The 22,078-nt window shown below is 37.2% G+C and overlaps 1 protein-coding gene across 1 annotated transcript in view; it reads right to left on the reverse strand.

Moving 5' to 3' along the window:
• ptc (protein patched) overlaps positions 1–12,547 on the reverse strand; it is a 41,755-nt gene extending 29,208 nt beyond the window's left edge. Inside the window, exon 1 of the mRNA XM_074102059.1 lies at positions 12,139–12,547. Within this exon, the coding sequence (XP_073958160.1) occupies positions 12,139–12,291 (153 nt within the window). The 5' untranslated portion in view covers positions 12,292–12,547. The remainder of the gene's footprint in view (positions 1–12,138) is intronic.
• Between the last annotated feature and the right edge of the window lie 9,531 nt (positions 12,548–22,078).

Below are 22,078 nucleotides of genomic sequence, written 5' to 3' on the forward strand. Positions count from 1 at the left end.
AACCCAGTGGGCATAATTATGCTACAACACTACGCCTTTGGTAGGTTGTACGAGTACCTACCTAGTTGGTTCTATATTATTATGTTTGAACAGTTCTCGCTCAAATTGTTGCAAAAGGCTTTATGCTTGTACGGTTTGCGTCGTTGCCTAAATGAATTATTGGTAATTCATTAGATTAATTTGGTTGAGTAGAATACATTTTTCTATTGAATTTGAAATTCTAACTAGGTTAGGCACAGAACTGATAAAATCACGACCACTGACTACATCCTTATTACCCGCTTGCCACTAAAAATGCTTATTGCCCAGAAGGTAACGGACTGAGCGAACCGGAGAAACACGCTGATCTTAACAGTGGAACACATCTATGCAGTTCGCCATTGCGAGTTAAAGGTAGACTTCCGAGTAGAGCGGCTCCGGCGTCACTAACGCAGCGTCAGTAACGCGGCGATAGAGCGATAGTTTTATGCAGCACGGAAACGTATGAACTAACGTTCGAACGCAGCGTCATTATGTACAACTTTTTGATTTTGTTTTTGAAATGGTACTCCTTAGCTGTTTACGACTGTACCAAGGCACAGAATAAGTAATAGTACAAAACCAAGGTGGAAACTTTTCAGAATCAATTTTGTTAATCTTTGCAGATGTATGGGATGTCAACACGATATTAGTAGCACAAAGGATACCTGATTCGCAGTTTCCTCGACTGTGCAGTCCGTGGGAGGAAGGTGGGCATACTTTCAACAATCGTAGTCGATCGTACCCGTGGCGACGGCTGCGCTTTGCACTACACAGTAGGCATTTAAAAAGGAAAACAAAGTTGAGTTAGGTATAGGAATAAATAAGTACTTAATTATGACCGTGCATGTATTTTTGACTTTTTTAGATGACAGACTAATTTTTTAATCTTTCCTTCATAGGGGTATCATTGGCGGCAGACGTAATAACATGAAACTTTTAAACTTGGAAATAATTTCAGAGTTAATTGTGATTAATGAGCGTCGGCCCGCGGCGGCGCTCCCGTGGCGCCTCGCAGGGCTCCGCAGGCCCGAATCTCGGACCGCTTACTAATTACATAATAATAACTCAATCGGCGACGTCCGTGTTGAGCGCACGATTACGCCATCCGGCGGGCTAATGGCACCCCGACTTTGCTTCGACGCTAAACAACGGCGACGACGAACGGTTGCTCGAAAAATGTTGTCAGTTTGTTGTCTTCGTTCATTGCTTTCTTCTGTGAATATAGGTACTTTTCTACTCTATTGTTATTCCAAGACTAGCCTCCCTTGCAACTTCTTTTACTTCATGCAGATTGTGTACATTCATTCAGTATTGTGAAAATGAATGAATGATGTATTGAATATGTGTAAATAAATGTCTCTCTCTCTCTCTCTCACACACATTAGTTTTAGTAGCACAAAGGTGCCACCCTGGTACACGATTCAATTTCCAGTTTACCTACTAGATCGAAGTCGGTGATTCAGCACGACCCAGCAAGAAGGATTGAAACCCATAGTATGTAGGTGAGGTAGACGACTATTGTTTCACTCCTTCTGGCTCGTGCTGAGGCAACGACTTCGATCTAGTAGGTACCTAGAAAAATATTTTCAAGGGTTTTGTAGTCGGCCCCATTTTTAGTTATTTTGTTATTTTTTTGGAGACCGTTTTACTTTATGTTAAGTTTTTTTTTTTGTAGGTACTCTTGGGACAATTTTGATAAATAAAAAAATAAAAAATTACATGCGGCATGTATGAATTGAAATACTACATTATTATCAATATTATCATCAATGATGTAGGTAACCATCTTTTTAAGTTCAAAAAAGAAAAAGAAAGAAAGAAAGAAGACATTTACCTATTCACATTCACAAAGACACACGAAACAAACAAATACAACAAAAAAAAGGGTTGGGGACATGTCAGGGGACTGTTTTTTGGGGTATTTGAAAAATTGCAATTACATAGGTAATTAGATTTTTTGGTATAATATTAGACAAGTTTAAAAATATGGTTCTGTGTTTAAACACAGACACATTTATCTTTGACATTTAATTATCTCAACATGTTTTACCAAAAAAAAAGCCAAGGTCAACGATTTTCCAATTAGTAGAGAAATTTTAAAAGCGTTTATACCTGCTGAGCTGGCCACGTTGCATTTTTGTTAGTTTTTCTCGATTATTTCATAAAAATTCAATGAAATTAAAAATGTGGTCTGATAGAACTCTTCTGAATATATAAGTTAATGTATCTACTCCAATAATTATTCGTGATAGACTTTTATATTCTTTAAAAACGAAGTAATGTTTATTAACGGTTTTTAAAGAAAATAAAACTCTATCACGAATAATTGTTGGAGTAGACACATTAACGTATTATATTAAGAATTGCTTGAGAATCATTAGTAGTTGAAGTAAATATAGCAGCCTAAGGTATAAAATATACCTAAATTTGGAAGATTCAGTACACAATACGAAATCCTAAGAAAAATATTATTTGATTTTTTCGTAATGGCTACTGAACCCTATCCTGGGCGTGTACGATGCCTTCGTGACCGTGACGTGAGTAAAGTTAAGAGATCGACATACCTATTATAGTAACGTTGTTATTATTATAACATAATAATACTAAAATTAGTATTTAATAAAATTACCGATATACATATTTTTTATTTCAGTGAAAAAACAAGAAATAAAAAAAATTAAATAAAGGTATGTAAGTAAATATTAAAACAGTCGGTAATTCAGAAGAATCTAAAACGTGATAAAAAATTGACTGATTAAGTGTAGGTTCATTCAATAGGCAATTAGAAAAACTAGTAAACTCAAACTACTCGCTCAGTAATCATGAATGAAGTGTCACGTTATAATGACGCCACTGTTGTCATAACACATGTGCAAGCGCAAGGCCAAGGCAAGCCTAGACGAGGGCAATGTGCGAGCGTTTGCGCCGTACTGCAGAGGCCTAACACATCGAAGTTATAATGAAACTGACCTGGCCCCTATGCCTATACCACAAATGTTACAATTACTTAAGTCGTAAAATTCTAAAATTTTTACTTTTTAGGGTTCCGTACCTAAAAAAGGAAAAACGAAACCCTTATAGGACCACTTTGTTGTCCGTCTGTCTGTCAAGACCTTTTTCTCGGGAACGCGTGGAGGTATGAAGTTGAAATTAACACCTAATAATTATGTCTGCGGCCCTTTGAGGCTGTAAAAAAATAAAGCTTCTACATTAATTTTTCATACATTTCGCAGTGGAATCAAACCTAAGCGTGCTTCCCGTAGACCTAGAATCATGAAATTTGGCAAGAAGGAAGGTGTTATGTTCAGCACAAGGAAAGGAAAATATCCGAAAATCGCTAATTTGTTGCTCTATCACAAAAAAAACTTTTTTTTTTGTTACAAACTTATTTTATTTAAAAGCGATGGTTTATTTCGACACTCCGTCCGTAGATCAAGGTGCGTGGACTACGGTGCATGAGGCGCCGAGTTCGAATCCTTGAATAGTAATATTTTCTTTTGTTTTCAAAATATTTTACGCAAATGATTCATTTGTCAACTGTTTTAAATGGACGAACGATTTTTTTTCTTGGAACAATAAGTAATGTTAAATTTACGCTGAACGCTGCTAAATTAGTCAAAAACTATGACATTTTCCTGCCTCGATATGTCATCCGCCGTCTTGTATCCAAAAAATAATGTCAGATTCGCATTTAACGCTGCCAAATTAGTCGGAAACGACATATGTCGATTCCCGGCCTTGAAATGTCATCCGCCATCTTAGATCCAAAAAGTATGACATATTCGTGATAAAGTTTTCGTAATTAAGATTTTTCGTGGTAAAGTCTATTCGTGACAGTCTTTTCGTGATATAGTTTTCGTGATAAAGTCTATTCGTGATATAATTAGTCTATTCATGATTCAGTTTTCGTGATAAAGTCGTTCGTGAAAAAGTTTTTCGTGATTAAGTACTGACACGAAGCAAAGTAGGTAATTGTTTTAGTTCACTTCATACATATTTACATTGAGCAAAATCTATATGTATGCTGACTGTTGCAGGTGGAGTAACCAGTGATCGGACATGCTTACAATAATTTTGTAATCTAATGCACCGAGGTATTGCATAATTTAAAAACAATAGTTGGTTAGTTAAATATAAGCTTTCATTGTACAAATTTCCCACGATTGGATTGTTTTTAAGTTGGATACGGATATGGTGTTTGGTGGATAACAACAATTTAAGTACAGTCGAGGTCAATATGTTTATACTTCACTAATATGTCACTCTTACTTCGCGTTGTTTGAACTTATTAAAGTTCCACCTCTTGCTTCGAATTTTGAGTTGAACTCTATTTGTATAACAAAATAAGAGCGTTGACATGTAGCTCTAGTTACCAAAAGCAATTGAGTTTGTATTGCAAATGTGTGACTTTTTTAGCAATACCATTATTATATCAATCATTATTGTTTGATAAGACTGATTTGAAGAAACACTTTTTGTATTGTTTACAATGTTCACATGCCCCGCTAGTACGCGCGCCCGTTGTCTCGCGTGTCGCTCAGTCCGTCCCTTTTTTCTTGCTCATGAATCAGTAAAGTCGTTATTATGATGGTATGTTTTGTGTACTTAACTCTTACTTTTAATAATTTTAATGTAAGAATGAATGTTTGCTACCTATTGCTTTAGATTTAATCAATCTTTGCTCGCGATTTCGTCTGCCATAAATTTATTTATCGCTTTTCCATGGCAATTTTCCGGGATTAAATTATCATATTTATGTCCTTTTCGAATGTCTTAAATAATTATCTCTATGCCAAATTAAATCTTAAATCGGTTTAGCAGTTTAATCGTGAATTGGTAACAGACAGAAAGAGCCAGACAGAGTTACTTTCGCATTTATAATATTTTAAGGAGTAAGGAAAGGTTAACACATGTGATTTTGTAGTTTCACGTGTCGAGTGTTTGTAAAATTTTAACATAGCAAAATTGCACCTGAAAACAAAACTTTACATAGAGATAAAAATTGCTGCGAATTTAAAACACAGGTATTACTTACTATAAATAAGTATCATAGAAAATTACAGCTGTAATATTTTTTCAAGTAGGTAGTCGTAATTTTAATTTGTGCAGTATTTTTGCAAATAAAAAGCGATACATTATTACAAAATTCGAATTAAAAAATTTGGTTGGTTGTGATTTAAAAAAAATCGACCAAATGTCACAAAAATTTATCTTTTCTATTAAATTTTGTAATATATAACTGAACTGCGATGAGATGTGCGGCAAGTAAATCAATTAAAATCTAATAGCCAAGATTAGATCTTTTAATTTCTACCTTACCTGCATTATGTCGCTGGATTAAGCACTAAGCACTTTCGCCTTCTAAAAAAAGCTTGGTTACTCGTATGTGGTGCCTAATGGTATGTTTGGTTCATCTAAACTTGATGACGAAAGAGATTTTGAAATGTTTTTTGTGAAGGCAAGAGCAGGAATTTATATTTAACCTTTTCGACGCCAAAGACTCATAAACATATACGCACCGTAGGTTCCACGCCAACGACCTATAATATATACGTCCATTACGTCAATGCAAAAGCAACTTTCGTTCAATTGTGTTTAAGGTTCAATTTAAGGCAATAGAAGCCTGGCGTATGGGTGATGTCTTTTGTATTTGACGTGACGGCGAAAAGGTTAAGCAGTTAAACTTGAGATAACACGCGCGAATACAAATTAAGGTGAACCGGGGTAGGTACCTTTAACCTTTTCAACCGAAGGGCCTGTTTCACCGCTCATTGATAAATTTTATGTACTAAATTTTATGTATGTGATAACTATGATACCGTCTCTGTTGGTTTTGTCCGAATAAACAGAGACGGCATATCATTTATATGTTAGGCTAAAATTTATCAATAGGTGGTTAAACAGATCCTAAGCCTACTAGCTATTAAATAGTAAAGCTAATTGAAACTTATGCCATTGCGAGAAGATTAATTTTTTGCTTTCTGATGAATTTATCAGTCTTTGGCAAGCTAAAGTTAACTTATAAACTATCATCTCTTTACATAAAAAACCATAATATCGACGCCACGGCTAGTATTAGTTATTTACAACAGCGCCTTGCCGTATATAATTAGGTATAATTGATTTTGGAAAATCTAATGGTAAGTTACGTTTAAACTGCTGAACCGATTTACATGAAATTCGATATACAGATAGTTTGCGTCCCGGGAAAGGACTTCAAAGGACATAGGATTGTATTTACCTCGGAAAATTGCATAGTTCCTGCGGGATAGTGAAAACCGAATTCGCGGACGGAGTCGCGGGTAACGGCTACAATATTTCAAATCAACTTATTATAAAATATGTTATCGTATTCTACTATTGAAAATTTGCAAGTTAGTAAATTTCATAGCAAAATTAAGAGAGTACAACAGATACGAGAAACACTTCCTTGCTATGTTATATATATTACAGTTGACATCACTTTCTATATTAATATAAATATACAGAGGTAAACTTTTTTTATCTGTATATGTTTGTATGTAGAGGTGACCACTGGATGATAGATAACGTTACTTAACAAATATGTCATCTACTTAACATTAACATTTGCTCTGATCTAGCAGTATCGAAATAGGTACCTACAGTTTCGAAGTGCCTGTAAACCCTACAACTATCACCCTGGCTAAGCAACGTACCTAACGAAAAAGTTATCAAAGGTGCTCAAAGCTAGCTCGAGTATCGTAAAACCGTTCAGTCGCGCTTCATTAAATTACCATGACGTGACTTAACGTAAGCCGAGGACAGGAGTCGCCACTGCTACATTACACCCCCGCGAAATCCGCAAAAACCTGACAGCACCAAAGGCATTTTCAATCAGTACCGTATGAGATATGTGCGGGAGCGGACGAGTTCGCTGAACTGTATTACGCTCCCAGCTTACCGCGGCAACATCAACAAATAAATACGGCAACAATATTTTAATAGAAGATAGGTACAACGAGAGACAGAACAGTTCGTATAGTGTGCGGGCGCGGTGAATGTCGAGCGCGCTGGGTGGGCGTGACGTCACGGCCGGAATGCGCCCGCGTGCCCCCCCGCGCCCCGCGCGCGGCCCACGTGGCGCGTACGCCGCACTGCACCACCACAGCGCAGACCCTTCATTCAGCAGGGCTACTACGAAACTCGAAACTCGAGGTTCGGGTCGTGTGAGCCCTCTGACACTTATACTATTTAATACGAGAACGAGGGGGGCGGTACGATACGAACTTCAAGTTTCGAGTTTCGTAGTAGCCCTGCAGGTACCACATACGGCAACCCTGATTACAACATGATTCCCTCGTATCGTAGCAAACCCACTATGTCTCAATCTCACGTTGTTGGTGCTTCATTTCACGGCCAGACGCGTAATCACGCTACATACACCACTTGCCAATGGCTTTTAAAGACGTTGTCTTTCGAAATATTTTACTAAATCAGCTTACGTAATAAGTATGAAGTGAACTAGTTTCCATAATCCTCAAAGCACTGGTCTCACTTCCTGTAAGATAAGAGCATGACCCTCAGCAGCATGTCCACATCACTACCCCGGTATGAGCAAAACGTTTAAATTTTCTGATGTAGCAGTCTTTACAGGCAGGACCAAGTGACTAATCAGATACCAAAGTAAAGTACTAAAAATAATTTTGACAAACTATAATTAAACACTATTGAGTAAACACAGCACTTTATCATCAGACAGGAAACCGTCAAAAGATAATTTAAGAAGTATAAAGCAGCTGCCGAGTGATTCTCCGCCCGCTTTTAAGTTGAACGTATCTTATCGCGGGTCAAGAGAGTTGTAATAATTACCTACTTCAATAAACATTAAAATTTCTCTAAAAGTGTCTTTAATTGGTTCAGTTCATTCCCAATTTTGTTAGATAATAAAATAATTTGCCCTATGACTAAAAATATTCAACATTTAAAAAAATATATAATGAATTTTAAAAATATGCTTGTTTCAAATAGTTTACATGTTACGTGAACAAAACAAGTAAGCTGTAAACGTTCACATTAAACTTCCAGACGGTAGTTGTCCTTTTGGATTTACAGAGTCCTTCCTCGGTATAAATCTCTGTGGCAGGTGCTTGTGGCGTTTTGTTTGTTTTTACATTAGCGTATTTCTTATCATTGGTTCATAAATTGCATAGTTTATGTTCTGTCTGTATTAAAACAGTTCTCTATCATTGAATATATCAATCATGTATGTCGTGTTCGGCGTTTGTTTTAGTTCAGCAAGTGACTGAGCGGAGGTTGATTGGCGCGATCTTTGACATCCGCTGGCATCAATCGACTTCGGCCGACACGGCGGCGGGCTTCGCTTGTGTTCCGGATCTGCATATAATGGGCCGTGAGTGTGGGCCTCTATTATCCCATCAGAATGCACGAGGCATCGTGCGCTTAGTTGCTTCATAGTAGTTACCATAACCTTAAACGGCATCCAGAATACGAGTTCCAGTTTCTAAGGTTCGGGTTATAAGTAGTTCCACTGTTCTGTTTCATGAAACGACAGGCAGTATGAAAAGCATCATTTAAATAAGTGCACCGGTGGTCTCATATCTTCATATTAATGGCCATCAATGAATCTGCCAAACATTGATAACCCCATCCATCATACAAGAGGTACATTTGAACATACATATAAAACTGGCCGATGAACTGCAGTTAAGTTTATTGCCAGTTAATTTTAATTGGCTTATAAATTTGATCACAGAACTTAAGTTTAAGTGGCAGTTATTGTCTGGTATGGTGTTAAAAATGGTAATCATCCTCAAATACATCCTCAGGTCACTCAGCCACCGTCGATCGAACACGCTTGAATATCAATGTCAATTTTACAACTTTGATGTCATTTACGAGAGTTTTAAGGCTGAACGTTCAGCTACAAAACGTAAAATACTCACCACCCAACAAATTCAAGTAATGATTGAGCAATGAAGCGGCGGACGTGAGCTTGAAATTTAAATAAGGATCATCGTTCGAATTATACAGATAAATGTAGGCATAAAAAGCATACTTTAGCCAACAAAAATAAAGCAACAAACTTGCTTTTTGTAAACCGTAAAGCACGTCGGGCGCGGCGTACGAGTTAATAATCCCGAGAAAGTTGCCTAGTAGTGAACAGCGTAACCGGTTTGAGCAGCATATGATAGCAACCTTATCAGTACTTAAAGCACTAGGTTACTAGTGAACAGGGACCTACATTGTAGAGATGAGAGACCACCAGTGGAAGCAATTAGACCAGCTGGCGGCGTGAAGCTACTGAGTCGGAAGCGGAGGGCAGATATGAGAATAACCGTAAGTGATGGATGTGGAATGAAGTGTGTACACGGTCACGTGTTGCGGGTGCGCCGAATCGCGTGGCGAAATCTGATACCTAAATTGCTTGTGGCTAACCCACATGCCGCTAACCTGCTGTTTTTTATTGGACTCCATTACCTTATTAGTCGGAAGATAAACGAGACCAATTATCATCGGAGCTCTGCTAATTTCGGTTGTTGTAAAATGTAGATTTTGTTAATTTGCATAATATCTCAAATAGACATATATTTATAAAGCAAAAGCAGAACTATTACGCGCGTGGTTAAGATATATGACAGTTGTAGTTCTATCTTCGATTTTTACGAATTTTAAACACATGAGTTTTAATGAGAGCAAAAGACAGTTTTGATTTTAACAATAAATGCAGAGCAACTCTTTCAATTATCTATAAAGATTTAACAAACAAAAAACACTGTCTTCACGCATGCCTACCTGTTACTTATTTTAGCAACTTCCAGAAACCATCAGCAGAGTCGACTGTTTCTCTGAATCTCGTACAATCTTAAAAGGGTCTCGGGCGCAGCTGCTGACCGTCGCCATGAAGTGCTCAATGTTTGGACAAAGACAAAAGATCTGTGGGAAAACCAAGTGGGAAAGAGACGGGGAATAACCCGTAAGGAAAGAAAAGCAACTACTTCTTCACTAAGAGAGAAAAGGATGCGCGATCGGAAACCACAAGATGTCTCAATTCCACGACGCAAGCTCTGTGCGGTCCGACCGGGCAAGACTTTAAACTTTGTAGAATCTTGCACAGCATTCTTTTTGATTTATTTTCTGTGAAGGGTCCATTACTTCTGATTTCGAGAGCGCATTGTGACATTGTGGTAAAATGATTTGAAAGTACACACATTTGTAATTAAAGTCATTTTATGTGTTTTTTTATTTTTATGTAAAAAATCATTGTTGAAATAAATATAAAGTATTAAAGTCACTATGTTTTTTTGGCATTATTTGTTCGATTCAGGCGTTACTTACCGGATATCCATATCAAGGAAACCCCAATGTTTTTTACATTTTTTATAACTGGTAGTGGAGGAACGAGGTAGAAAGTTGTAGTTCAAGAAATATATTGTTTTTTATGTGTATCGTCTATATTGTTATGTGCATTTCCATGATGTTATTGATCTATTAAGAAATTACTCTAACGGTAACAATTTCCTCGTAATAGCAGCGATCATTAGGCCGGGTTTCTCTTCTAGTAGAGTAAGTATGGCATGCGCCGCGTTGATGTCTCTATCGGCGCCGCCCGCGCCCGTAGCGCTGCGCGTGCGGCGCCGCCCCGCCCCCTGCCCCGCTGCGCCTTAATTGCTTCATCTTGCATACGATCGAACAACTTCCACCTACATCATAGCTCACCACGAATTACAGCTGTTTCGGTTCACGTGGGTCTTAAAGTGAACTTTTTCTTCGGTTATTTGTTTTTTAGGGTTATATTTTTAAGTTGAGAGGTTTGTTCATAATAAGTTTGTGGTGACGGAGACTGGTCAATAAATTTGAGCGAATTAAATCAACAATCACAAAATTAAAGAAACAATATTTAACACCAGCGGTTTTGAAAGTTTTTTTGACGACGGAGCCTTATTAGAAAACTACATAATTATCAGCCCGACCGAACCCTAAATAAGTAAAAAAAAGTGTTATTTTTATACTAATAAAATCATATTACTCGAGTGAAGTAAGAACCTTACAGAATGCATTATTTATTTTGATTATGTTTAGTAATTTACCTACTGGGACCCGAACATACTTTGTGAATGGCTGTTTTAGATCACATATTTTTTATGCTCGTTATAGCGTAAATCCAACTTTCGTTATATTTTGATTATTATTTATTAAAAAAGAAACTTAGGTCGCGATTTTAAGTGGAAGGGAGTAGTGTCTTTGCTGAATTTAATTACACAATTACATAGTAAGAGTTTTGCATACATAAGATCTATAAAGTGTTGATACATTTATCAATATTTGTTTTGTTTTTCAATCATAATACAAAACTATAACAAGTTAAAACGATTTGAAGCTAACGAAGTAGCCGGTGGCAGTGTCCAAATGGAGACGGGTTTGCAAAAGGCATCGAAAACTTTGGCAAAAGGCTTCTTCGAATGCTGGGGGCGAACTCCGGACCACCGCAGGGCGGCGTTTACAGCCTTCTAGGAAGCGCTACCTTCCCCGAACTGCCGCGATCCCGTAGGTAACCCGTGTCGGGACAATTGGTGCTCATTATTAAGCATATACCTTTCTCTAATACAATTTTGAACGCGAAATTTTAGATCGTGCATCCGGTTCGAAGGGCCAAAAATGTAGATAATCCAATATTGCATAGAACACAGAAGATGTTAATGAAAAGGTTGTTAAAGTAATGTCTATTAATAGTTACGTTAAAAAACGATGTACTTATTTACCCATTTAGGATAAAGTTTGCTCATCATTTAGGCATTTTGATAAGTTATCACTTTGGGGAAAGAACAACAGTAAAATACTTAGCTAATGACATCAACGATTAGTTGCAATACCTAAGTTTTTAAGTAGGTGTGTATTTTCCGCATTATTTGATGCGAAAGAACCTAGTTAGATATTTGTATATACGGTTAATAGGGATGTTTAAATAATGCGCGGCCGTAATGGTAAACGAAATAACCACTAGACGGCGCCACACTCCGCTGCCGCGTTCCTTAACGCTATTGACATTCGCAGAAAAACAATCACACGTGCTATAAGAGCATGACATTAGAGACTTGGCGCGGTGTATTGTTGATATTGGTGTTTTGGACGATCTACCTTTTCGAGTTCTGAGAGAGCTAGTGCTGCATCCACCCAGCTGGTGCGAATATACAGGTCGGCGCTGTGGCGCGCCTCGGCAGCGGAGGTACTCTCGCGCGTAGCTGGCACTATCCGAGGATTCGAAGGAGCCTCGGAATCGGGAGCCACCATGATCTCGGGGCCAGGCTTGTCACCAGTATCCTCATGAAGACGGCCGGAGTCCGTCTGGCGGCGCACGCTGTCATATCACTCGCCGCCACATAACCACACACTTTCACACAGTAATTCTGCACTTCTCTTTAGCACTGTACGGTTCGAAACATGGAACGGCACCGAGTTTCGTTACAAAAGTAACGCACGCCGCATTCACGTGTACGCACTAGCGCGACTCGACCAACACTGAGTATTTGTTGAGCCGCCATCATGATTCGGTCGGTTATGTTGCCGTTCTGGGATACGAAAACGATCGAACGGCGGCGGAAGCGGCCGAACCTGCTCGCTTGGGGACCACACACGTAATTTTGTCTCGCTCGCACAGTGACGGGGTGGAAGACATAAGAGAGGAATAGAGGGTGGATGAAAATTAAACAATGCGTTGTGCCGACAGATCATTTGACTGTTATTTTGGAAATTGCTGCAATTAGCTGAAGAAATTAATTACATACGTATACATAGAAAAAAATAATCTTATTAAACGATTTTTATATGCGTCTGTGATTTTAAATTACAAGATACCTAGGTACTTGATAATCAGTCAAGCAGCTAAATATTACAGAAGATTATTTAGGCTAAGACCTACGAACAAATGATTTTAAAAGATTAATATTTAATATCATTACTATGAGCATAATAATTATCTATTCTAAATCATAGTAATGTTGACATGCATCGTTCGTATGACGTTATTTTTTTATTATGCCTACATTATATGTAAAACGTAAACAATATATACCTAGTGCCATCCACGAAGACGCGTGATTTTGTCAAAATTAGCCATTAATGACATTGTAATAAGAACCACGGCACGCGTCATCGTGAATGAATCTACCCATACCTATTCCATTTTAATAAATCTTATTTGGCAAATTGCCAAGCAAAATCATAGAAGCTTTTGTAATCCAATTGAACATGCTATAGCATGACATGCAAGCATGCAACTACTTATAAGGACTTAGTAATTTAATTATTAGCTTTTAAACACACAATTTGCATTACCTTTTTGCCACTGATTTTAAACTCATTATTAATCACTATGAGATACGAACAAAATAAAGACTTTCTATGAAGAGTTTCTAATCATAAATTCAACTAAGTAGTTAAGCCGTCAAGCTGTGAACTGTGAACCGAATCCCTGTCAAGTGAAAAATGCGTTCGGAAACTCAACACAATAGGTGCCGTTCCGTTCGGAAAAAATACGTAACATGCATCTGTATCTAGTATTGATTGAGTATTTACGTAATCCAATAATCAGGTGACATAAATACTAGGCAATTAAAATAGCATTTAAAAAACAACATTTAATATGCTTTTGTTTTTCTTAATTAAAAACATCACGCGCAGGTGTGGACGGGGTATTACTCAAAGGATTATCGGGGTTCAAGTGATAAATATAAATCGGCTTAACAAATGTACTTACAAGTACACAGTTATCACAAAGAGAGGGCGTACGCTGGCCACACGGCCCTCTGTATACAGATAATAAAGGCGGATCAAACATTCGGACACCATATCATTTTGTTTACAGAGTTTTCTGAGTAAAAAGTCGGGCGAGCGCCCCCGGCGGCAGGGCGCGGCGGCCCTTTGAAGTCACCGACATAAAACGCCGCCGGCAGCGATTTAACTAATGAATTTATATAGCGGGCAAGCTTGTGTGTGCCGCCGTCCATCATCTTTACCAGCCGCCACCAAAACCTACAAATCTGGGGAACTAGCCTAACATCAACAGGCGAGATCCTAACACGACCCGCCAACGGCGACGAGACTGTTGCTATTGCTAAACACATCTGGAATTTAAAATTGCGCTACACTAAATACCTACCTGTGGACTGCTGAACTGTAGCTTTCCATCCATACTAATATTAATATTATAGATGCGAAAGTAACTCTATCCGTCCCGTCTGTCTGTTTATTTTCTCTTCACTCTCAAACCATTGGACCGATAAAGATGAAATTTTGTATGTAGATATTTAATGAGACTCTGAGAACACACACACAACATACACACAATTTGATTAAATAATACAATAATTGACTGTTTCACTAGGATGGAGCAATTAATTACCCCGCATAATGACGGGAATAAAAAAGTTACTCGTCTTTTTCTTTTGTAAAACGTTGACATTTTATTTGCGGCCAGACCTTACTGATAATAAAAAAATAACGTGAAGTAATAAATGTTCGTGACATTCTACTAAACATACTTCATTTAAGTAACTTTGTTTCGTTGCCTTATAAATCTAGATCAACGCTGGGCAGACTCTTTTACGATCTATTTTAATTAATATTCTAATTACAATCACGACTCTAAGTACGTAAATGGTCGTCGGTTTTGCTAGGATACATGATCAAATGAAATATCAATTGAACTTTTTCCTCGACGTGTATTGCGTACGTTATGAACCCACAAGTCAGTTTGACGAATCACTCGACGCAGAGGCAAAGTACCGCGCTACACCGTCTGAATTCACAACTGTTTTGGCAACACGCGCGCTGAATACATTCTCCGAAACAATTAAAACGTATTCCAGATAAAGGTTGATTTTATCGTGAACGAATTTAAATATTGACACATTATATAGCTTGAAACAATGACCATTGCCTAAATACTTTATCATTGACTTGAGTAGGTAGGCTTTTTATGCGTGGCGTAATGCATACGGGTATTGTTAGAGCCTGGATCAGTGCAGTAGATGAATGGAAGTTATTGCCAACAGGATTTCTTGATTGGATTGACATTAAACTGCAAACGTTTATATTCACCGCTGTATTATGTCTCAGCATATAGTACACAATGAATATTACTTATATACTAGAGATGAAAATAGGTTTATCAAAACAGTCTAAAGCACACGTACGGTAGCGAGCAGCGTCCATAAGGGAAGAGAAGCGGAAGCGATGTGCCAAATTAATAAAATAAGATTTGACAGATACTCTATCAATCAATGTCACTTAAGTCGTTTGAGACACTATAAAAGAAGCCAATCATGCTTATGATCCTATATTTCCAACAGATATTTTAGCCTTTCTAAATGTAAAACATCTCCACCTATTCTCTAAAATCGTCAGTCAAACTGAAGTAAACATAGAGTCAAAGTTTTACTGATGACATCAATAAACTCAACTAAGGGTGCCCTAAATTGAGTTCGAATAATCAGATTAAGATCTCGAGCCACACCTGACGACATCTCGATTTCACGCGCACCCTTCCAAGAACTCTGCTGATGGGACGCAAGTGTTCCTATTGAAACTATTTCGCTCTGAAAATTGAATGCAACGCGTAGATAGATCAATCTCGTGATATTGTACTGTACGTTGAAGAAAATAGCAATAAAAAAGGCTGAGTAAGAATCAATTTTGTTAGACAGGTAATATTGAGACTTTGGTTTCAATGGGCCGGTTTAGCTTGAACATTTTGACACTTTGGCCAAAACGCAGCAGGGTGCCGGGGTGCCTCAGTACGTCATCTCCTTTCTGAGAATCTCGCGTGAGGTACGCAGGACGCTTGGGCTGTCTATAAAGTTAGCCTTTCAATTACATAGCCCCTAAAAAGGTTTTATGAATAAAATCCCTTGAATAGACGTTTCTGATTAAGTTTGTACTTATAGGTTTTTATTGCACAGTTGGTTCGAAGAAAGAACGGTACCCAGCATTGATTCTTTGGCGGAGGATGAAATATTTACTAGTGATTTGAAACCAGGATGTTTTTTTAAGTAAATACTAAATTCTCCTCAAGAGCTAAAATAAACGATGGATAGAGATGGCATTTTGTCAAAACAAACCATGTTAAAAATCATTTTAACATGATTTTGACAAAGTGCCATGTCTATCCAAAAAAAAGAAAACAAGAATAAATCTAATGCCTATATAAGTACTCCAAACTTGAGCCAATTGGCAGTTAAAACAAAGGGCTACCAGGGACCAGGGGGTATCTATATTGAGGTCTTTACATGAAAATAGACTCTACATTTTTAGCTTTTCCAACATAGAGTTGCATTGTCTCAATTGCATAATTATTTAGGTATCGTTGTATGAAACCTTCAACTGTAAAGGAATGAAATGTTATGTAAAGGCCAACACCATTTTTTCCAAAAGGGCACACGGGGCGGCCCTATGTAGAGTAGAGTCCTTAATCTCAAGAAGACGCAGAAAGTCCGATACGTTCGCTTACATGAAAATAACGAATTTTTGGTGTCCATAACTTTTACTTTTATGTTCCGACGAGGCCTTGTATTCGTTGATGCCTTAGGGCTCCAGCGGTCAAATACTTGAATTCATGAGCCACGATGGAACCATTTCCAGTAAAAGTCATAGTGACATCGCATTAATTAAATCGTAATGACTTTTCCTTTGAAAAGGTTCAATGGAGGCTCCCGAATTAAAGTCCTTGACCGTACATCTTTCGCAGTCTACAATTATTAAGAGTTCTTTACTTATACTCGTCTCTTATACGATCAAAATGTCTTTTCCGTTTCCTTTTATTTTTCGTATGATAGATAGTATCTCTGTTTGTTATTATCAATGTATTTTTAAACTGATTTACACTTTTTTTCACCTAAATATTTAGGTGCATACCTATACATATTTATGTAGGTACTACTATATTATGTAATGGCAAACAGCCATTCTGTTTAATTTCATGGTATAATATTACTTAGATACTCGTACTACATGTATTTATTTATTTCATAAAATTTCACAGTTTAACTATAAAAAACAGGCCAAGAGCGTGTTGGACACGCCCAAAATAGGGTTCCGTAGCCATTACGAAAAAATTAAGTTATATTTTTCTAAAGATTTCGTATTTTATACCAAGTTTAGGTATATTTTATACCTTAGGCTGCCGGTTTAGATTTTAAAGGGGGGGGGGGGGGGACGCTCGATTTTCATGAAAATTTGCACTTTATAGTTGAATATTTCGCTAAAAAATCAATGAATCGAAAAATCGTCTTAGCAACCCCGTAATGATTTTGAAAGACCTATTCAACGATACCCCACACTACAAGGTTGGATGGAAAAAAAAAACACCCCACTTTACGTCTATGATTTTTTTTTGAATTTTTTTATTGTACTTACCATTTTGTCGGCATACTTTACATACATATTTGTGCAAAATTACAGCTTTCTATATAGCATTGATAGTCCCAGAGCAAAGCCGCGGACGGATAGACAGACAGACAGACATGGCGAAACTATAAGGGTTCCGTTTTTGCTATTTTGGCTCCGAAACCCTAAAAACGACACAATACAATTTATTTGAAATAAAAAAAGATAATTAACTAATTCATAAAAAGTTACATTCAATACGTGTAAATAAATGTAATAGCAAAATGTACGTGTTGTCTGTGTTCGCTTAAAAACATTAATTAACAAGGTTAGCATACTAGATACTTACTTAAAATAAACGACGTATGTTATCACCGCTTCGCATCTAAAATTCGATCATGGAGACGTTGACGAATTTATAGTGACATGTATGTGTGCCCGCCAGAATTTAGCCAGTGACCGCTTCCAAAGAATTAAATCAACCTTTATTTGGAACAGCTAAAGCAATTCAAATTTAATGACATGCCTAAAAAGATTTGGAAAAACTACGACATAAAAGCGTTCGGAACTTGTTTATTTTATTTATTTACTGGGCAAATAACATAAACAAATATGAAATCTTACTCTAGCTCTTTATAATAATAATGTATGTACCCTGGTAGGGTATAACCACAGTAATAAGGGTAGCTAAACAGATATTCTAAATACTTACATTACTTTTTAAAGTTCGTCCTGGATATCGTTGTTTGTATTGGAGCGTATTTGGTCGTGGTTTTCAGTTTGTATTAAAGCGTTAATAGCACAGAACTAATAATTAAATTTTAGTTACCTACATTACATACATATAGTAAGTCATCTCCGTGCAAACAGCACCCATGTTCATTAATATCTTTGTTTCTAGTCATCTATCTGTTTTAGATGTGCAATTTGATATAAAATTGACATACTCATTATTTTGACTACACATCGTTTACAACAAGCACTATCAACATAATTTGTGAAGTAAGTACTTGCCTATATGGATATGACTATTTTACTTGCAGCAAAAAAAAAACACTTATTTATTGATGAAAAATTACAGCATTATAGAAGGTACATTACAAATTTAAAAAAAAACAAAAGCTATATGTACATAACTATTTAGAGAACATAACATATAATTTTAAAATTAAACAAAACACCCGAAAGTGCTATGAAATGACGGTCATAATTTCATTATGTTACTATAGCAACTTCTTAATACTTTTACGCAAATCTTTAACGTAACAAAATACTAAACGCTTCCAGTAACATCAGCGTCGGCAGCCGGAGTAACTCATTGACATGAGGTGCTGCGTCGGCGCAGCTGACGCGCTGTCGCCGCGCGGTTTTATTGCGCTCGTAAAGAGCGCGCGCCGCGAGACGCATACGGAAAGAGGCTGGATCTGCGTGTACGGCGCGGGACCTACAGCGAATTAACAAAGTATACGGTTCTTTGTTTGATTGACTATATTTATATGGTAATACACCATGGGCCAACTAGGATGAAATTGTGGAACGCATCGACTTATAAGCTTGGAGGTAGAGCTACGTAGCGTCTGTTAAAAAGTTAAGTAATTGTTACTTTATAAAATAAGTAGGTACTTATTCGTTTTTTTTCTGACCCAAATCAAAATTTCGACAATATTTTATCTGTAACCTGTTGTTAGTGAATTGTAAAGTTATAGAAATAATAATACAGCATGGAATCGTGAAAGATAGTTTTAGTTCAGTTTTCATTTGTGAAAAAAAAATACATATAACTTCTAATGAAAGCGAAATGCCATGTTAGTAGGCAAATATACAATAGGCAAGTTTAGATAAATTTTTATTAGAATTAATCACACCAGTAAGTGCTACTTGTTTTGTAAAACTTTAATTTAAGTACCTACATCGTTTCATTATACTTTAATGCGTGATGGGAGCATAGCAGCTGAATTTAAATTTGGATATTGTTTGATTCGTTTCTGAAATAATTATCGTCTTTCCTTGTCCAAATAAATGTATTTAAGATATCGCATAGACAGTGTTGTTAAAAAATATGACTTCATTGATTTTTCCTCATTATACTTTGTATGCACGAGGGCTTTCTCTTTGCGCATTCCAACCCCCACGGGCGAGAGCGTAGTATTCAAGTATTTAGACGAATCCGTCCGAAGACTCATAAAATGTGTTTACAAGCTGTATGAATGGCAAAAACAATAAAATGTATGTTTCGCTGCGCGGGCGCCGGCGCCGGTCGCCGACGCGTAAATCAATTCGCTCAAGCATTTTAATTGCTCGCTCTTTGGTTTCGCCATGTTTCACACCTTCGCGACATCTTGATAACAAGGATAGTCACAACTATGGAGAGCTATTTAATACTATATTAATTACAATCCTAAATTACTGGAATATCGCGTTGTATCTGACTTGTTACATAAATAAAACTCTAAGCTCTACCAGTTTGTATCAAGTACATATTTTTAAATCATTCTTTTAAAGTGTTATTAAGTACTAGGGATGGGCCGAAATTCGTTTTACATTCGGTTTAATTGAATTTCGGCAGCTTGAGCCGAACTTCGGCGTTCGACCAAAATTCGGTTTAAATTCCGAACATTCGGCAATAGTAAAAAAGTACTTACTTGTACCATTTGAACTGAAATGAATAGAAACATGTCTATCCTATCAGTAAAATATGCATCAAAAATTAAATAGACTTAATAGGTTGGTAAATATTCTTTTTTTAAAAAACATCTGGATTACAATTCGTAAATTACATTAAAAAGTTTTTGTTTCAGTTTTCACAAACCAAACATTGAGAAACATTAAGTGAGTATTTTTAATCATTAAAGTTTTTTTCAACAATCAAATTTAAATACTCGTATGTAAAATTCACTAGAGGCAGGTTATCGAACCGAAGTTCGACTGAATTTTTTCTTTATTAATTTGCGGGCGGCCATGACACCAAACGGTGTTTTGTGATAGATCCGGGAGCCGGACTTTTGACACTTCACGGGAAGCCGGGAGCCAGTCGCCCGACACCCGAAGGGTTAGAAAAATACAGACAAAAATGCACTGCGCTAGTTATATTTTTTTAATTGATCCAAGTCTATGCTAACAACGTAACAGATGAACCGAAATACTTAACGAAGTACCAACTTTTAAATTTAAATGTGACCCTGTTTCCCTGCTGCAGTCTGCTGCAAGTGTGGCGCGTACCTACCTACTTTCTCATTTAGGATTTGGCATTATTTCAATACCTAACTTAGCTATAGTTATTTCAGTGCACATGTACCTACTTACTCAATCATTGACAGAAAGAGAGAAGAGTTAGGTTTAATACTCATAGCGTAGCCGCGTACGTGTGAGCTGCAATCAGTTCGGGCTGCGAGCCAAAATAAACGTTACCAAATTATTTACAATTTATCTCTAATAGCTGGCGTCGTGGGTGGCCGCCGCCGCGAGCGCCCGCCTAATTGGACAAATTGCTGACTTAGACTTACGATAAACAGAATTAAACAAATTGTCTATCTGGCCAACGTAATAATGTAAGTGTGCAACAACAACTAGTCCAGCTGCCAATCCACCCGTCACTGCGCCCGCGCTACGAACTGGAATTAGTCCGACTTCGAAGAAGGAAATACAATAGCTCTCGTGATCGATGTAATTGCTGTTATTACAATATTTACCGTCCACTGTAACTATCCGTTTAGAGCATTGTTTAAATAAACTTGTTTTTTACACTACGCAATTAACGTACAAGTACCTAAATGATCTTAACATAAAAATAATAAATAAATATGTTTTTGTTTCACCAGTTAACTGACATAGCTTTCTTTGAAAACTCTGTCATGAAATAAATAAGCGTACTCAATACCTAGTAAGTAATCGATACACGTTAGAAACGAGTACCCAATACAATGCAACGATTGCAAACAAAATGTTTAGTACCTACGCCTCTACGAGATCGTGGGCTCATTTACGCATTATCCTAATTAGAGCCTCTTACTTGCTTCATGTATGACGTTTATGTTTCATAAACTATGCAAATCGCTGCTATCAATTTGTTTTCAGTGCGTCTATACGAACTGAATAGGGGCAACAACAAGCGCAGTTGATTCCAAGTATACGACCGGCCTTTAACTGTGGTATCAATGGGTTGGAGTTGTGATCGTATAATGCTAGCTGCATGCTAGTAGCTACGTCACCTCCGTGGGTGGTCTGACGTCTCTATGCGGCTGTCTCGAGCCCTGAACACGCATAATGTCCTCATAATTCACTACATCTGCCACTTTACCCCACGCGGTAGGGTCGCCACGCCAAGGGCGCGAAAGAGGTCACTATCAAGATCACTGCTTAGAGAATTTTAAAGCACTGGAGATGATCTAAGTACCGGTGGTACGAAAGTGTAGCGTTGATCGTTAAAGTTTACGCATGTGACAGTCGCGTACGCAATTCGGAGTTTATGCTTGCCATGTGCAGCCCGCACGATAACTTATAGCACCTTCAAAATTAAACTGAAATAATTCGAAATTCTCTTATTTTAAAATTCAACTAGAATGTGTTTTATTTGGATGCCCCTTGAAATTTCGACAAACTAATTATCGAATTTCATTTAATCGAAAACGATATATCGAATATTCAATACTTACTGATATTTTCTCTTGGAGTAATTTCACTTCATCGAACGTTTTAT

The sequence above is a fragment of the Choristoneura fumiferana genome, chromosome 18 (assembly GCF_025370935.1).
Source record: "Choristoneura fumiferana chromosome 18, NRCan_CFum_1, whole genome shotgun sequence".
Lineage (NCBI taxonomy): Eukaryota > Metazoa > Arthropoda > Insecta > Lepidoptera > Tortricidae > Choristoneura > Choristoneura fumiferana.